Source organism: Symphalangus syndactylus, chromosome 6 (genome assembly GCF_028878055.3).
Source record: "Symphalangus syndactylus isolate Jambi chromosome 6, NHGRI_mSymSyn1-v2.1_pri, whole genome shotgun sequence".
In the NCBI taxonomy this organism is placed as follows: domain Eukaryota; kingdom Metazoa; phylum Chordata; class Mammalia; order Primates; family Hylobatidae; genus Symphalangus; species Symphalangus syndactylus.
The window spans coordinates 98,282,527-98,301,778 of record NC_072428.2 but is presented as its reverse complement, the minus strand read 5'-3'; the positions used below and the strand labels follow the sequence as shown (position 1 = coordinate 98,301,778).

Here is a 19,252-nt window from a genome sequence, read left to right as displayed (position 1 = left end):
CTGGAAGTGAAAATTTGGAGCAGCACAAAGAGCTGCCTGAGAAAGCAGAACTGGCCTCCGGAGAGGTGCTTGGGTCAAACACACTGAGTGATACAGGAAGCCACAAGAGCAAGGTGAAAGTTTCTTGACATGACAAGAAGGGCAAAGCAGAAAACCCAAAGAATTAATGGAGATGGAAAGACAAGCAGAAGGGACTCTGAAACCCACGGATAAGTAAGCAGGTGAAAAACAATGAGAAAGCTACTGCCAGAAGCTGTGCAACCGATCTCTGCCCAAGTTGGACACTGGTCAGAACTGGGCAGTCTTCTTAAGACGTTTTAAACACGTGCTCTCATCCAGGCACATTCTACCTTCTCAGAGCACAGCCACTCTTGCCAAGCCCCAGCAAGCTTATCTTCACTGCCTCTACCCTCACACTTCCTTGCTGTATCATTTCATTTCTGGGGATTAAGATTAATACCGATTTCTGTCATCTTATCTTAAAAATAAAGTTGATAGCTAGCCAGTTGTTAAATACTTGTTCAGAATACCATGCTATGCAAATGCCCTTGTTACCCAGTACAGGATAAGAAGCATTTATTCAACAAATTTTAAGTGCAAATTATGTGCCAGTCACTATCTTAGGCATTGGGGATGGAAGGGTAAATAAGACAAAACCCATGTCCTTGAAGGCTTTTCAGACTAGGTGTGGAGGTATAAGGAGAGAGTCAGCCACACAGCAGGGATGGCAACGGCCAGAGTAGACACACACATGGGGGATTATATGCATCAGGAAGGGGAAACACAGCCCAGAATGGAGGAGTAGGGAAAATGACCCAGAGGTGATGCTGAGACTCTAGCAGCATGAAGTAGATCATTGCTTAACAAACTTTTTCTGTAAAGTGTCAGCTAGTTGACGTTTTTGCAGGTGGTATGGTCTCTCACAACTACTCAACTCTGCCATTGTAGCATAAACAAGGCAGCTGTAGACAATATATAGATAATCAATTGGACTGTTCTAATAAAACTTTGTGAGTGCAAGAATTTGTATTTCATATCATTGTTATATGTCACAAAATACTATTTTTTAAAATTTTTATTAATATTTAAAATGTAAAAGCCGTTCTTAGTTTGCAAGCCCTATAAAAGCAGGCAGTGGCCAGCCTGGACCTGTGGGTTGTAGAGTGCTGATCCTTGATCTAGATAAAGTAGGCAAAACATTCCATGCAGGAGGAACCACATACAACACACAGGCACATTTTGGAATGCCAAGCAGATGTTAAGGGTTAATATTTTTTAAAGCCAAAATCATGACTCTTATACAAATATAAAGCAAACATATACCAAAGATTCTATTCAATTTGTTCATTAATGAGAGAAACAAGAGAATGTTATAACCAGTTCAAAGGAGAAGTTTTTAAAAAACACACATGTATAGGCCATCAGAAATGCTGAAATCAATTGGCTGGTATCTGTATCTATCAATATCTATATGGCAATAATGAACTGCATCTCTACAGGACACAACTGGCATTTCCATGGACAAGAGTCGTTTGTACTACTATCAGTATTCTAAGAGTACAGAGTTGTAAAGTAGCTCAAACAGAAATAAACAGGAAAGATATACTACATAAGATACCAAGTAATATTTTTGTTCATTCCAAAGATTTTCACAATTTTTCCTGGCACAGTTCAGCGTGATGGAAGGGAAGGTCCCTGGGAGGATTGGTTCTGCCATTTGATACCTGAGACTGGCCCCCAACAACCTGATCTTTACTACTCTACTTCCTCTGCTTTCTTGCTATTTCAATTCATCTCGGGGGAATTAAAAGAAATGCTGGTATCTGTGTGATGATAGGCAAGTTACTTAACTTCTTTGTGCCTCAGAATAATTTAGTATCTACCTCACAGGTTGATGAGGGGATTAAATTATTTAGTACAACTTATTCTCTTTTTTTTTTTTTTTTTTTTTTTGAGACGGAGTCTTGCTCTGTCGCCCAGGCTGGAGTGCAGTGGCGCAATCTCGGCTCACTGCAAGCTCCGCCTCCCGGGTTCACGCCATTCTCCTGCCTCAGCCTCTCCGAGTAGCTGGGACTACAAGCGTGAGCCACCGCGCCCGGCCCACAACTTATTCTCTTACAAAGAATTCCCATTTCCCTGGATTCACTGAAATCTTCAAGAGTGCTAGTGTGACTATGCCACAAAGCTACCACGCCAAACGACAAAAGAAACAATGGCGTCCACTGTGGGTGTTACAGTGAGGTGACCGTGGACTAATGTGTGGCTTTAGTTGAGTCATTTAACTTTCTAGATTTTCGTTTTTTCTCAAGGACAAAGAGAACTATAATTATCTCTAAAGTCCTAGCTGGGTCTCATACTCTAAGACTGGTTAATTTTTGCTTAGAAATGACACAGCTTTTGGCCGGGCGCGGTGGCTCACGCCTGTAATCCCAGCACTTTGGAAGGCCAAGGCGGGTGGATCACAGGGTCAGGAGATCAAGACCATCCTGGCTAACATGGCGAAGCCTTGTCTCTACTAAAAATAAAAAGATTAGCCGGGCGTGGCGGGCGCCTGTAGTCCCAGCTACTCCGGAGACTGAGGCAGGAGAATGGCGTGAACCTGGGAGGCGGAGCTTGCAGTGAGCCGAGATAGCGCCACTGCACTCCAGCCTGGGCGACAGAGCGAGACTCCATCTCAAAAAAAAAGAAAGAAAAAAAGAAATGACACAGCTTTTACACATTTATCAACAACTGTAAAATTTGGTACATTTTAGCACTTTCCTATAAATGTTGAAATGTGTTTTTAGATTCTTATAGGGATTATAAGAACAATCAATGGACCTGAGTCTCCTCTCCTCCTCTCTCCTAAATGACCTGCGAGCTCCATCTACCTCAGTCTCTGTAATTAGAGCACGCCAAGGCAGATTCTGAGGTGGAAGATTCCAGGATAACCTCAGGCCCAGGCCACTGCAAGCTGGATGGGTCTTCCCGTTAGGGGAAGAACTGGGAGAGTTGGTTATAAGAGAAGCCAAATGGTAAGTCCATTGGGGTTCTCTCCAGGTGCCAGTGAGCCCTCTGTCTGGGGTCACTCTGAGATAATACAAAGGGGGTTGACAAGGGTTCTGTCAGGGAAGGTTTTGCCACTTCCTCGCTGCCTGAGGGCGTTGTAGGCAGCCCACGCCCTCCGTCCTTTCAGAGCTTTGGCAGCGTGTGTCAGCTGCCTCAAGCACTGGGATCTTAGCTTCATTCAGGTTCACTGAATCTAATTAAAAGCTGATTAGCTGTTTCAAGCTCTTCTGTGACTGAGTAATCCTCCACACTTCCTGTCAGGACTTGCCAGCCTCGCTGTGCCCAGTGAAGACTCCTTAGCCCTCATGGAATCTCGACTGTGGGCAAGTCTCTTTAGGAACAGCCTCCTCAGCCCTGCAGTTAGGTGGGCCACCGCAGGGGAAAGACGGGCAAGGCCACAGCCGGAGAAGGCTCACCAAGCAGTTCTGGTTGAGATGAGGCTGCGCCAGGAATTTCTTCCCAGGCTGACTTCTGAGGAAATACCTCGTCCTAAGGAAGAGATGAAATATTCACCTCTCTCACACTTAACTTTAGTTCAACTGAAGGCATTAACATGTATACTTGCAACAAATGAATTCTGATAGGTCAATTGTACCTAATGGAATCTGTTGATTTTTAAGGTTCTGTGACTAAATGAATAGAGCTAAAGAAATAGAGACAAAAGAAAAATTACAGGCATATATAGACTAAAGAAAAGAAACAGAATAAGGAGGAGGGATCTGGAAAGATAGTTAACAAAACATTTGAGGCTTTCAAGGATTTTTACTTTCTTTTTCTTTTGAATTTTTATATTGTCTGATTTTGGGTAAATGAGCATATATTACTCTCCAGGAAAAGAAATAAAGCTATTTTCCTTTTGAAAAAAAAAAAGATATCAAGACTTTAAGAAGAGCTATACTGAAAGACTGCTTCTGATTAACTGACAGACTGATCTTTTAATTGCATGGGAAAATTATTTTTCTTGAAAATACATCCTGCCTGACAGCTTCTAACTCTAAACCTAATCCTAAGAGGTAAATAGTTAAATCATTGAGATGAAAGCAGATATCCCAAGACATGGCATCAATTTACAGGAAAACAGCCTACGACAACCTATTCATGATTATTTAAAGGGAAATTTTTGGAATTTGAACCATGCAGCTTTAATTTTTGTAATGAAACTGGAGACACATATAACGGAAAAAACCCTCAAGATATAATCAAATCACTCAAGAATGCAACAAGCTTTTGAAATTTACATATCTCAAAAGGCAAAAAAGACAATATATGAAATTCCAATGTTTGAAATAAGTTTAAAAATTATACAAATTTTAATGCCTAGAGTTTATGCTTTGCACAATAATTTGAGTCTAAAGGGAAAATAGTATTGGTCTAATAAAACAGATCACAAACCCATCAATTGAACAAACTGAAAGTCCCTTAATTTCTCTCACACGCTTTGCTGAAGTATCTACCTAAAAACCAAATACTGCTCTTTGGTCTCCTACCACCTGGTACTTGGTGGCAGCTGTTGGCTTGTAAAAATAAATAAAACAAGTTAGTTTAGCAAATATTGACTGCAAGCTTCTTCTATATTTCATCCTAAAATGGAAAAGGCATGTTCCTGCCATCTTGGAGTTTGCTTTCTAGTACATTAGGAGTGAGCAGATGGACCTGACCTATAGGGAACAAAATTAAAAACAGTGGCATCGATGCAAAATTAGAGCAATAAATTAAAACACATATAACAGGTAAGAAGCATTGAAAAATACCCTTGAAAAAGCTTAAAGGCCTGTAAGAGTGGTTATTTGGTGAATGTTTGTTGAATCTATTTCCTGATTTGTAAATGTTGTGTAAAAATGAGCATCTCATTTTGGCTCAGTTCACAATCATTATTCTTCCATAAGGGTATTTTTCCATGAGCTTCTAGAAATCCTAAATGTTTTTTCAAGCAACCAATAAACTTACCCATTGAAAATGCACAGATTTGAAATGGAGATATTAATATACTGACAGGTGAATAAAATGTAAGATTGCTGTAGGTTCATTTCTATACTATAAACCTTCCTCGTAGGAGAATGAAATTTCAAACCACATGGATTCCAAAACCACTTAAACCTGCTGTTCCCACAATGGTTAGTTGTGCTTTCCGAATCACAAGGTAAACAGAAATCCATGAGCCATTTAAGATGATCTTGAGCCAGTTAGGACTGGCCAGAGCCTTGAGCACCCATCTGAAACTATTCCACCTGGTCCCACTGAAAGCAGATTGGGATGGAGTCAGGGGTCTCACATTCCTGAGAAACAAGCCCATCTAATCCGGCACATTTTACAGCTGATAAGTATCAAGGTGTCTGAAAATGACCGCTAAAACATGAACCAGAAAAAAATAAATAAAACAGGGAACAAAATGTCTGTGCATTATTCCTGGCTATTAAAATTGGTTTTAGAGAAAACAAGAAAAATATTTGCTGTAAAACTGAGCTCTGTTTCCCTCTGTTTATGTGTGTGTGTAGGTGTGTATCTATAAGTGAAAACTTAAGTGACTTCACAAATCACCTTTTTGACAGGTGTTGGAATACCTCTTGTCTTTTTTTTTTTTTTTTTTTTTTTTTTTACCTACTTTTAGGTGCCTCGGGGAGAATGTTTTCTATATAAACTGGCTCTAACTTTCAGGTGTGTCTTCACATGCCCTGTTTGCTACCTGCGCCTCTCCACAAAGACTCCCAGATCCTGGTAAGTCTTGCCTGCTCTCTCACTAGCAAATTGGCATTTTTATGGATTAAATGAAGGTATTAGAATTTAGGGGGTAAGTGGAGTTGGCATAAAGTAAGAAATGGAGCATATTAGCACATAAATTACTATTACTTTTACAGAATGATAATCCAATGACACTTAAATAAAGGTTATTGCAACATAAAACAGTATCCAATGTGAAAATTGATGTTAGTGCATTGTGATATGAAGCCAACAACTTGAGCCTTACTGTACCTTGAAGGGAGCTTCAAATAATGTAGTGTTGAAATATACAATTGTGTTTTCAGCAAATGTTTGTTTTTGTTATGGTTATAAAACTTATGACAACTTATAAACGTTTTAAGTGCATTAGAACTACCCATATTTTCAAAATATTTTGTTAATGTTCTAGATATGTGTAAATATTGTTTTAAGAAAAGCATGTCTGCTATAACTAAAAGAAACATAAACTTGGCCGGGCATGGTGGCTCATGCCTGTAATCCCAGCACTCTGGGAGGCCGAGGCAGGCAGATTGCTTGAGCTCAGGAGTTCAAGACCAGCCTGAGCGACAGGGCGAAACCCCATCTCTACAAAAATTATACAGCCGTAGTGGCACATGCCTGTAATCCCAGCTACTCAGGAGGTTGAGGTGGAAGGACTGCTTAAGCATGGGAGGCTGAGGTTGCAGTGAACCAAGAATGTGCCACTGTACCATAGCCTGGGTGACAGAGCAAGACTCTGTCTCAAAAAAAAAATGGTAAACTTTATAGTTCTGTATTCTGTATTCCTCACTATGATGAAATTTAGGCAAAACAGGTGAAATATCTAATGAGTCCTGACACAACATGAAAAAAAGTTAGACAAAGGAAAGTTAAAGATCTCTGAGAACTGTCACTTTAAATATAGACAATTATTTGTGTGCCAGAAAAAGTCTTAAGGACTAATATAAATGTATTTATAATTATCTTCTGTGTTATAAATTACTGTACAATTTGCAGAAGAAAGGCGCTGTAGTAGAAACAGGAGTGGAATGCACGTCTTTCCTGCGGAAAGGCTCTTATCAAACACGATGCACCTGTGGTTCTAGGAGCTGGGCAATTGGGCACCACATGGCCCTTTTCTCCTCATCTGTTTCATCCGAATTGTTTTGACAAAAAAGAGTAAACTCTTTGCAGCCTTCAAGTGAGAGCAGATGAGGCAAATATAAGTGAATGGTCAGTAAATTAAATCAATTAGCAATGCCAGAAAGTTATTGTCAGTCTAATGTATTTCACTGTTTATTGTAACACTTAATACATTTTAAGACCAGTGTCATCTAGTAGTATTCATTAAACAGTTACCAAAATGCACCCAGCGCCTTTGGAAATACGTTTATACATATCTCATCCAAAGGAGGGATAATGTTTTGTTTATTAGTTCCAATCACTTTTACATATATTACTAAAACTCACTGATGAATTTAGCAAGAAAAAAGTGCCATGTAGCCCCTGAGAGGCTTTACAATGTCAGCTCTGGTAAACCAACCAGAAAAGCAGTACCAATTAAACTTATAGTTTGATGAAGGAAGGCATGCATAGGGTTACCACATTTTCTGAAATCGTGCTGTATGTGCAGCTGTGGGTTTTATGACTGGATAGGTGATTTCAGATAACAGAACTTCTAGAAGTTGCCAGATTCATTATAATACTTATCTAGTTTGGAGCTTAGCTCTCCTAAAATGGGAAATAGAAAATGAGGAGGAAGACTAGAGGTGAGTGATTTTGGGAAATAAGGGCTGAGATGATAAGGCCCATAGTTAAGGGCACTGAAGCCACTGAGAAAGTTTCTCAAGCTCAGCACTGTTGATATTTTAGCATGCTTAATTCTGTGTTGTAGGGCCCAGGACTGTCCCATGCATTGTAGAATATTTACTTAGCAGCATCCCTGGCCTCTACACACTCAATGCCAGTAGCGTCTGTCATGCCAGAACCCCATTGACCTCAGTAGGGATGGCACCATGTTTGAGAGGCCAAAGAAGGGACTTGGAGCCAGCGAACAAGACATAGGGTTTATTGAAGGGGACTTATATACAGGGCAGACCCATGGCTATATGTAGGGCTGGACTGGAGAACCACTCCTGCTTGTAAAAATCATGCAGTTCATACAGCATTTTCACTGAGCACCCTCCCTCTAACAACCTCCACCTGGCAATCTTTGTTTACAACAAAACAAAGGGCCTCCATCCCCTGTATCGGCCGTGTTCCATGCAATGGGCCAGGGGTTCAGATGTTCCTGATATATAAGGAATGAATCTTCAGGTTGGCTACTCCCAGATTCCTTAGCTTGGAGCTCCAAACACACATTCCTTTTAGAACACAGGTCATTCTCAGGGTCTGCTTAAGTTATTTCTTTCAGGTGTGTCTGCCATACAGCATCTTCCTCTCATTATGACAGCCAAAAAATGTCGCAAACATTGCCAAATGTCCTGTACTCACCCCAACACGACAGCCTGCAGAGTCTTACTACGGAGGAGCCGTCTGTCTTTGTGTAGTGCAAAGACTTGGGAGTTGCTTAGGGCAGCGGTTCTCAAAATCGAGCGTTCATCAGACTCACCTGGAGGGCACGTGGCAGCATGCTGAGCCCCATCCCAGAGTCTGTGAATCAGTAGGTCCCTGGCTGGGCCCTGATCATTGGCATTTCCACATGATGTTGATGCTGCTCCTCTGGTAGGGTAACCAACCATGTAAGTTTGCCTGGGACTGAGGTGGATTGCCGAACCTGGGGATTTGTAATGAGAATATCAGAAAAGTCCCAGGCAAACTAGGATGAATTGGTTATCTTATTAAGTCCCTGGACTACACTTGGAGAACCACTGTTTAAGGAGATAAGATCAAATGGGCTTGATGAGAAGAATTTAGATTTGAAGGGTAAGAAAAGGAGGAATCAAAGGTAACCCTCAAGTTTCTAGTCTGAGACAGTTGGTCCATGGTGATGCAGTGGGTCTCAAATTTTGCTGCCCATTGGAATCACCTGGAATCTTTTAAAATACTGATGTCGGGACCTTACCCCCAGATATTGTGGTGTAATTGGTATGGAATGTGACCCGGGAAGCAGGATTCAAAAAAAAAAACAAACAAAACCTGGTGATTTTAATGTGCAGTAAAGTTTGGAAAGCACTGGGTTATGCCCTTCTCTTAGAAGGGAATCCAGGAGCATAGCAAGTGTGAGGGACAAATTAATTAGTTTTAGGTGTTGGCAAGCCATCAGTGGTTCTCAACCCTGGCTACGTCTCAGAATCCCCTAGTGAGCATTTTATACATATTGACACCTGGGTCCCACCCCAGAGATTCTGACTTCATTAGTATGAGTTGGGCCTGAGCATTGGTGGTTTAATATCTCCTCAGGTACATACAGTGGATATTATTCAGCCTTAAAAAGGAAAGAAATTCTGACACATCCTACAACATGGATGAACCTTTAGGACATTATGCTAAGTGAAATAGGCCAGTCACAAAAAAGACAAATATTGTGTGTTTCTCCATATATTAGATACTTAGAGTAGTCAAATCCATAGAGACAGAAAGTTAGAATGGTGGTTGCCAGGGACTGGGGGAGACATGAAGACTTCTTGTTTAATGGATACAAAGTTTCAGCTTTGCAAGATGAAAAGTGTTCTGGAGATTGGTTGCACACAATGTAAATGTAATTAACACTACTGAAGTGTACAGGTAAAAATGATTAAGATGGTCAATTTTATGTAGGTGTATTTCTACCACAATTAAAAATAAATATTTCAAAAAGGAAGTCATTAAAAATATCTTCTCAAGTGATTCTCAGTTGCATCCAGGGCTGTGGCCTGCTGATCTAATGGAATTATTGGCAAGCTGTGTGATTCTGTCATTTATCTCTTCACATAGCAACTGTGATAATCCTTAACCAATTATCAATAAGGAAATGGTATCTCTTCTAGGGATCTGCTTCTGACTCCTCCCGCTGCTCCTTTGGGGCAGGTCATTTTTAAACCTGGCTGATGTACACTGGGAAGTCCAGTAGTCTTTGTACCATGACCTTTATTGTTGCTTGAAGAGAATTCCCATATGGACTGAAGAAATTTTCAGCAGTTCATTTTTATCATAGAAATGTGGTGAACTGTGATACTGAGGAAGCTTTGTTCCCCCAAATGCTCTGCAGAAGGCATTCCACTTGTTCTTTTACTCCTGCACTCAGCATTACAGTTCCACCTCCTGTCTTTCTAAATCTGAGTCCTGGGAATTCGGCACTCTGCCTCACTCCCACCTGTCCAATGTAGGAAGAAATTAGCCCATGATTTGTAGCTGGAAACAGTCTTTTGCTTTGGACTCTGCCCTGTGAATAGGTTCTCCACTGGAGAGAAGCAGGAATGCCATGATATAGCCTACGTAGCACTTTACCCCAGTAACTCAGAGCCTAGATCATTACAAGCCCTGAATCGTAGGCTATTCATAGAGATTGTCATCTCACTGAATTCAGTTTCTTTGGTTATAGAGAATCATATTTTCAAACTTTGCTAATAGTGCCCATTCTTATTAAATGACCAAAATGCCAATAATTTTGCATTTCCGGACAGAATGAAGCACATGGGCAGTTCTAAATACAGGACAGCATCAGGATTAGATATTTCATTTATCAGAAGTGTATCTGGGCGGCTGAACAGAAGCCAAGCTCCTGACGTGCCTGTGAGAAAAAAGCAATAAGAAAGTACCACCTAGAAAAAGTGCCTGTGCAGGTTCAGGTGGCCTATACAGAATGGACCTTCCTATAGCTGCAACCTGGATTCTCCTATAGGTCTTCACGAGGTTTTGTATGAGGCCATTAGCCCAAGATTGCAGACTTTTCCAACAGGTAGAGCTCATTCTGATGGAGCTACAGTGGGAGGACTGTTTCTCAGTGAGTCACTTTCCAGATTGGACTTCCAAAGTGAAGCCTAGGCTTCATAAAGAGCCTGAATCACAGAATGGGATATTTGCCTAAAATCAGGCATTGCAAAACACCCTAAAAAGACTTCATAGGGAGGCTGACATTTGGGCTTAGGAGGGTGACATTCAAGGCAAACGAAACAGCATACGAAGAAGGTTCAGAAAACAGAAACTGGAGTGCTAAGGCTGGAGCGCAGGGACTGTGCACGTGCAGGGACTGGGAATATGGGAGTAGGAGGGTAAAGGATTCACCAGGAAAAGCCTTGAAGGTAGAATGTGAAAAAATAGTCTCACTTGAAAATACATGAAAGAGGTTTTATATTTCCTACTATTCAAATAAATTATAATGAGGTTTTTTTGGGTTTTTTTTGTTTGTTTTTGCTTTTTAAACTGACAGATATTTAAAAATAATACTCCATATTGGTAAGGGCTCATGTTAGCAGTTCTCACAGGCTGGTTATAAGAGTGTAAATTGGAACAAACTTTCTGCATGGTAGTTTGACAGTGAAATCAAAAGCTTTATACACACATATACGTATGTATATTTGTATATATGCATGTGCGTGTGTGTATATACAGTCTTTGTATACATATATGGTTATATGCACATACACATGTACTCTTTGGCTCATTATTTCTGCTCCATTTACTATATCCTAGTGAATAAGGCTATAAACAAAGATTTAACAGAAATATTTATAACAGGAAAATATTATAAACCAAGTACACATCAACCAATAGGAATTCATTAAATCAATTCTAGTTTCTACATTCAGACTAATACTATGCAGTAATTAAAAGTACTGGTGTCCATCTTACAACACAGTGAGATTCCATCTCTACAAAAAATAAAAATTAGCTGGATATGCTGGCACATGCCTGTAGTCTCTGCACTGGGGAGGCTGAGGTGGGAGAATCAGCTTGAATCGAGGAGGCTGAGGCTTCATTGGGTCACCATTGCACCACTGTACTCCAGCCTGGGCAACAGAGTGAGACACTCTCTTAAAAAAAGAAAAAAAAAAATTACAAATTTTACCTTCTTTTCTCCAGACCCACTGAAGTGTATATATACTCCACTCTGGATCAGAACTCTCTTCAATGGTAACTTGGGGATGGAGGGAGGCCTCTCTCTCAAGGGCCATGGCCAAATCTACAAAGAAGAAAATCACAAGTTTGCTTTATAGGAGACTCCAGGTGATCTTAATCTTGATAAAAATCACTAATTAATAGTGCATTTGTGAGTACAGGAAGATGACCAGAAAGCATTGATCGAAATAAGAAAACAGTGTGATATTATTTTTGAAAATTATTTGTGCAAGGAAAAAGTATGGAAGAAAAGGCTCTTGAGAGAGGGGCCTCCCTCCATCCCCAGTGTCTTGCTCTGTTGCCCACGCTGGAGTGCAATGGCGCAATCATGGCCCACTGGGGGTAGTATTATAGGTGATATTTTTCTTCATTTTTCCTGTCTGAATATTCTACTTTTTCTATAATAAGTATGTATTAACTGTGTAATTTTTAGAAGAAAAAGTTTCTAAATAAGAATGGGCAAAAAGTAGGTTAAAATTAAAATATGCAAAGGAAATTATATTTGTTTCCTCTTATTTCCCACAAACGATTGAATTCTGTGATTTCAAAAAATGGCAAACATTAAGAGCAAACAAATATTTGTTAAAATGTTTATGCACTCTTATTTTTTGAGGATCTGGACGGTGTGGATATTTCGTATGTCTAAAGCATAAGAACCATTCAATAATTCTGAGCACTTTTACATAACATGTGATGATGGCAATTATTTCTTCTATCAGTGATTGACTTTAACCTTTTTTTAACCCAGTAGAATTGAATTTAATCATCTCCTGACAAAAGAATGCAATTTCAACTTACCCTTTTTTTGCACCTTGGTGAGTATTCGTTGTCAAAATCTATTTACTGCTTGTATTGTCCTAAAATATTTAGTGGAAATAGTTTCTAAACATATTCACTTCTTTCTTCCATAGTGCTGTATACTTGTGTAGCTATTCTGTTGTTGTTGTGTAATTGTGTCAACCAACTGAAAAGTTCCACTCCAACATGTTTAGTATCCACATATAGCTATTTCTATCACTTTTTAATGGAATGTTATCTTCAGATAAGTAAGTAAAGTAAAATATTAAAGAACAGAGAATAGTTTCAGTGTCTTAATTTACAAATACAATGCATCTAATTTTTTAATAGCTATGCTTTCAATGCAACACTTGTCCCAGCAATGAGGTCTTGTGAAGAAGTTGGAGGCAAAATTCCCTCTTCTAAGTAAGCATCAGCTCTAAGTTAAAAGGCCAAATTCTCCATGCTCCCGCTGTCTTTAATAAGCTGAGAATAATTTGCATTAATCATAGAGAAGATGTTTCCAACAATTACTCTCTTTGATATGACTTTTCTACATCGAAAACAGGCCTGCCTTTGGTTACTGAGTACTAACTAAATTGCTTAGAATCTTCACTTCAAAGATTTATGCTGAATTTCTTCATGACAACAAACCTCCAGAATCTCACCTTTTTTTTTTTTCTTCACAATTTTCCAACCCTGAGGTAATTTTCCAGTTAGATTTGCTGGTAGTGGTCCAGATGGTAAGCGCTCATTTGTTCTTTGTTGAAAATCCCCTGCCTTGGAGAGGTGAGCCACAGCCCAGTGGGAACAGAAACTTGTCGTTCATCTGGAGCCCTCAGTTCATCCTCCGCATCCCAGGACTGGTCTCATTCAGAAAAATAGTTATTTTAACCTGCACCTGCCTTACATATTCTCTTTGAAACTAAACCAATATCCAAAATCAGAAGGGACCACTGAGGATCACTCTACCTTCTCCCCAGCCTTTGTATAGAATATCTTACTCACATCTTGCAAAATTCTAAACGGATCCACAGTTGCTGAGAGAGCCTTCCTCAATTAGGGGATTCTTCTCTCTGGAGAAGGAATCTTCTAAACTAAATTAGCTTGGGCAGAAAAGACCTCACTGCAATCAATCGTACATTTCTAAATGTAAGCTTGCCCTGACCTAAACCAAACCTCTTGAGTTGCCAGTGGTCAAACTCCCAAGCAGGTTAGCTACATATCATCAGCTTGGAAATTTTCCCATTGATAGTTTGAACATAGACACTTACATAAATACTGCAGCCTATTTAAACACTTAGTTTTGCCTTCTGACTGAGCAATATAAGGAGAAATAATCCTAAAAAGTGCACTGCCCTATAGGTTTTAGGAACTTCACGCAAAGTGCAAACCTTATCTACATACGTTCTTTTTTTTTTTTTTTTTTTAAACAGAGTTTCATTCTTGTCACCCAGGCTGGAGTGCAATGGTGCGATCTCGGCTCACTGCAACCTCCACCTCCTGGGTTCAAGCAATTCTCCTGCCTCAGGCTCCCGAGTAGCTGGGATTACAGGTGCTCCCACCATGCCCAGCTAATTTTTTGTATTTTTAGTAGAGAGAGCGTTTTGCCATATTGGCCAGGCTGGTCTTGAACTCCTGACCTCAGGTGACCCACCCACCTCGGCCTCCCAAAGTGCTGGGATTACAGGTGTGAGCCACTGTGCCCAGCCACATTCTTGATATTTTTTCTCACCCATTATAATCTGCATGAACGTATAAACGTGTGTTTACATCCTCTAAAGCTCTGATGTGAACTCTAAAGTGTGAGAAAGCATCTCATGTGTTTGAGAAAATTATGACAACATGCAGAAATCCTAGAGAAATTATATAGTAACAGTAATTTCTATAAACAATTCTTTACAGGAAATTTACTGTATATTTTCCTTAAATGACCAGATCTCCTAAATTCATTTTGGAATTTCATAACATTCATAAAATTCATAACATTCTATCTTCAGTTTCTATCTTCAGGTTGCGTCATTTTTTAGGAACGTGTTGATTGTCAAAACACATAAACATGTTTATTTGCTGAATTAATTCCAACCCGTTGCTAATGTGATTTGGCATTTGGAAACTTCATCCCAGGAAGGATATTGCTTAGTCTATGTTCAGGCATGAAACTTTAACTATTTACATTTCTAGTCACTTTTTGCCAAATATTTTAGACAAGAAGTTCATATTTGCACTTATAACATTACAGGAATAATAGTTCAATTTCCCTAAGTCCTGGAATATATTTTCTGAAAAAAAATTTCTGATGAAAACAAGTTTGGCCAAGTCAGGTTATAAAAACATGTTAAATCTCTAAGGCAACAATTCCAATTAAAAAAAATCCAGGATGGAACTTGTCTAAAAGAATAAATCCCTGGAAGGGAAGTCTTTTATTCACATGTAACATCAGTGGAAATGCTATACCTGATATTATCCTTAAAAATCTTTGGTCTATTGGAGTTCAAACTTCTGAATAGCTATTTATCCTAGATACCAATTCCAGAAAACAAACAAACAAACAAAATATGAATGTGGGTTGCTGGTTAAATAAAAGTCCACATCAACCATTTATTATACCACAAAACAGCAAGTGTCCGATGGAGCTAGCTTTCTTCACATAGCTATCTCACAGAAAGAGAAAGAAATGTGCCCTTGCCTTAGAATAATAATCTTTATATTGAGACTGCAAATAGAAAATTTCCTGTTCAAAGTGTCATTTAGTAACTTGCGTGGGTGGAGACATTATCATATTCTTAGCTGTAGAACTTATGATCCATGTCTGTTTCATGCCTAATATTACAAAATGACCAGATTAATAGTTCATGTGAATAATGTTTAAGTAAGAGCAATAACATGGTTTTTTCAATAACCATATAGGCTATTTTGGAGGTCAAACTAAAGGAAAGAAAGCCATTAAATATAAAATAAGTTCATGAAAAGATTATTATATTTTTTAAATGGAGAAAACTGAGAAGAAACCAAGCTGATTTCACTGTATGGTTATTATTTTTTATTATAGGCCCATCCCTGTCACTCCTGTCTACTGAAATAAGGCTTGGCGTAAATTTTAATGTCTCAAGGATAAAGTGTAAAAGAGCAGCTAGAACATGTCACATGTGTATTTTTAGAGTCTGGGATTTGCTTGATTTACCATCCAGAGGCTGATGGGGGTTGGGGATTGTTTGTCTCTTTTACTTTTTATTTTGAAATAATTGTAAGGTCACACACAGCTGTAAGAAATAACACAGAGAGACCATATACCCTTCACCCAATTTCTCTCAGTCGTAGCATCTTATATAACTATAGCACAATATCACAACCAGGAAATCAACACTGATGTCATTCACAGGCCTTATTCAGATTTCACCAGTTATACATGTACTCATGTGTGCGTGTATTTGAGACTATTCCATTTTATCACCAATAGATTTACGTGCCCATCACCACAGTCAAGATACAGAACAGTTCCACCACCTCAAGGATCCCTAGTACACCCTTTTATAGCCACATCCACCTCCCTCCCTCCCTGCCTTCCTAACCACTGACAACCACTAATCTGTTTATCTCTATAATTTTGTCATTCAGTAATGTGATACAAATAGAATTATGCAGTACATAACCTTTTTTCACTCCACACAATTCCTTTCAGATCCATCCAAGTTGTTGTTCGTATCAGTGGTTCACTACTTTTTTTGCTAGATTCCATGGTACAGATGTACCACACTTGGTTTAACCCTTTACCAAATGAAGGACATTGGGTTGTTTCCAGTTTTTTATTATTACAGATAAAGATGCTGTGGACATTTGTATAGGGTTTTTGTGTGAACATAAGTTGTAATTTCTCTGCGATAAATACTCAAGAGTTCCCTTGCTGAGTTGCATGATTAGCACCTGCTTAGTTTTGTAAGAAATTACCATATTCTTCCTAGGAGTGCCTATACCGTTCTTCATTCCCACCAGCAAGGTATGCGGGATCTTCACATCCTTTCTAGCATCTGGTGTTATCACTATTTTAATCTTTGCTATTCTGATCAGTGTGTAGTGATATCTCATTGTGATCTTATTTGCATTTCCCCAGTGGCTAATGATGTTGAACCTCTTTTTATGTGTTTATTTGCCATCTGTGTATCTTCTTCACTGAAGTGTTCTGTTCATCTCACTTGCCATTTGCTCATTTGATTGGTTTTTTTAATGTTGAGTTTTGAAAGCTTTTATTAAATTGTAAGTACAAGAGCTTTGTCGGATATGTGGTTTGCAAGTATTTTCTCTTACTCCATAGTTTACCTTTTCACTTCTTCACAAGGTCTTTCTCAGAGCAAAAGTTTTTAATTTTGACACGGTCCAATTTTCTAAATTCCCCTTTTATGGATCATGTTTTTTTTTTTGGTAATTCTAAAAATTATTCACCTAGCCCAAAATGCCAGATTTTCTCCTATGGTTTATATGAGTTTCATAGCTCTATAGTTTCACATTTTACATTTAAGTCTATGCTCAATTATTAATTAATATTAATATAAGGTGTGAGGTTTGCTTGCAGTTCATTTTTTCTTTTTCTTTTTTTGGCTGTGGATCCAATTGCTCCAGCACCATTTATTGAAAATACTGTTCTTCCTCCATTGAGTTGCATTTGGACCTCAAAAATCAGTAGGACATATTTTTGTTGGTCTATTTCTGGGTTCTCTATTCTGTTCCATTGATCTAGGTGTCAATTCCTCTGCCAAAAATCGCAGTCTCTTCTTTATGATAGCTATATAGTAAGCCTTCATATTGAATAGAGCTATTCCTTCACCTTTATTTTCCTTTTTCAAAATGTTTTAGCCATTCTAGGTCCTCTGCCCATCCATTTAGAGGCCAGTTTACATCTGCAAAATTATCACTATCATTTTGAATTGCAATAAGGAGAAAACTAGTACTTAGATTTGGCCTCCAGAATCAAACAGGATTTTAATGCTTTAATTGAATTAACAATAAAATGATATTGTCCTTTTCATATATAGTTTTTGAAAGAAAAAATAAAACTATTTCTATAAGTGTCAGAGGCATGTGAACCAGAGCAACTCCATCTTGAATAGGAGCTGGGTAAAATGAGGCTGAAACCTACTGGGCTGCATTCCCAGATGGTTAAGACATTCTCAGTCACAGGATGAAATAGGAGGTCAGCACAAGATACAGGTCATAGAGACCTTGCTGGTAAAACAGGTTGCAGTAAAGAAGCTGGCCAAAACCCACCAAAACCAAGATGGCCACGACAGTGACCGCTGGTTGTCCTCACTACTGCACTCCCATCAGTGCCATGACAGTTTACAAATGCCATGGCAACATCAGGAAGTTACCCTATATGGTCTAAAAGGGGAAGACATGAGTAATCCACCCCTTGTTTAGAATATCATCGAGAAATAACTGTAAAAATGGGCAACCAGCAGCCCTCGGGGCTGCTCTATGGAGTAGCCATTCTCTTATTCCTTTACTTTCCTGATAAATCTGCTTTCACTTTACCTTATGGACTCGCCCTGAATTCTTTCTTGTGTGAGGTTTGAGAACCCTCACTTGGGGTCTGGGTCGGGACCCCTTTCCTGTAACATAAGTAACTACCCACAAAATGCAGTAGACACTCATTATATATATGTTTAACTTTGTGTGTTAACTTTAGATCTTAACCCCCAGTAAGATTCCACTTTGTTTTATTCAGTCTTCCCAACAATTAACAAATCCATTAATAAATTATTGCTTATCAAAGTGTATTAGATAAGATGATGGAAGAAACCCTGCAGGAAAGAACTATTTCAGATGACCCTACTTGCCCCTCATGCCCATATAGATGTTTAACAGTTATCTTAACTTGGAATGATTGGAATGCTTGTTCATTTGCATGTAGAGTTTCCTTTGTTTCCTTCTTTATCTAACTTGATAGTTCTCAAACGTTATGTTAGGATTTGTCTGCACAAAACCATGTATGCTGTACTATATAGGTAATTTATGAAATTTTCCAGAATAATTTGATTATATGGATTGATAACTTAATTCCTGAGATTTAACTTTTTTTTTTTTTTTTTTGAGACGGAGTCTCGCTCTCTCACCCAGGCTGGAGTGCAGTGGCGCGATCTCGGCTCACTGCAAGCTCCGCCTCCCGGGTTCACGCCATTCTCCTGCCTCAGCCTCTCCGAGTAGCTGGGACTACAGGCGCCCGCCACCACGCCCGGCTAATTTTTTGTATTTTTAGTAGAGACAGGGTTTCACCGTGGTCTCGATCTCCTGACCTCGTGATCCGCCCGCCTCGGCCTCCCAAAGTGCTGGGATTACAAGCGTGAGCCACCGTGCCCGGCCTGAGATTTAACTTTAAATTCAATCTCTAAGTATGACATGTTGACCTCCCCGCTTCCAAAATGATAGGATTGTTTCTGGTGTTGCTTTTGAGATAGGGTCTTGCTCTGTCACTCAGGCTGGATTGCAATGGCACCATTATAGCTCACTATAGACTTGAATTCCTGGGCTCAAGCAATCCTCCCGCCTCAGCTTCCTGAATAGCTGGGACTACAAGCACGCACCACCATGCCTGGCTAATTTCTTTTAATTTTTTTGTGGAGATGGGAGTCTCACTATATTGAGGAGGCTGGTCTTGAGCTCCCGGCCTCAAGCACTTCTCTCACCTCAGTCTCCC

General features: G+C 39.3%; 1 protein-coding gene across 2 annotated transcripts in view; it reads left to right on the top strand.

Annotated features, from left to right (window-relative positions):
* Nucleotides 1-2,933: 2,933 nt before the first annotated feature.
* The window catches only part of LAMB4 (laminin subunit beta 4), a 112,740-nt gene continuing 96,421 nt past the window's right edge, over nucleotides 2,934-19,252 (top strand). Inside the window, exons 1-3 of one of the 2 annotated variants that reach the window (XM_055281411.1) lie at nucleotides 2,934-3,014; nucleotides 5,657-5,763; nucleotides 12,533-12,599. In XM_055281411.1, coding sequence (XP_055137386.1) covers nucleotides 12,566-12,599 — 34 coding nt within the window. In that variant the 5' untranslated portion in view covers nucleotides 2,934-3,014; nucleotides 5,657-5,763; nucleotides 12,533-12,565. Of the gene's footprint in view, nucleotides 3,015-5,656; nucleotides 5,764-12,532; nucleotides 12,600-19,252 lie in introns of those variants that run through there. The other variant, XM_055281412.2, reaches the window with a different exon arrangement.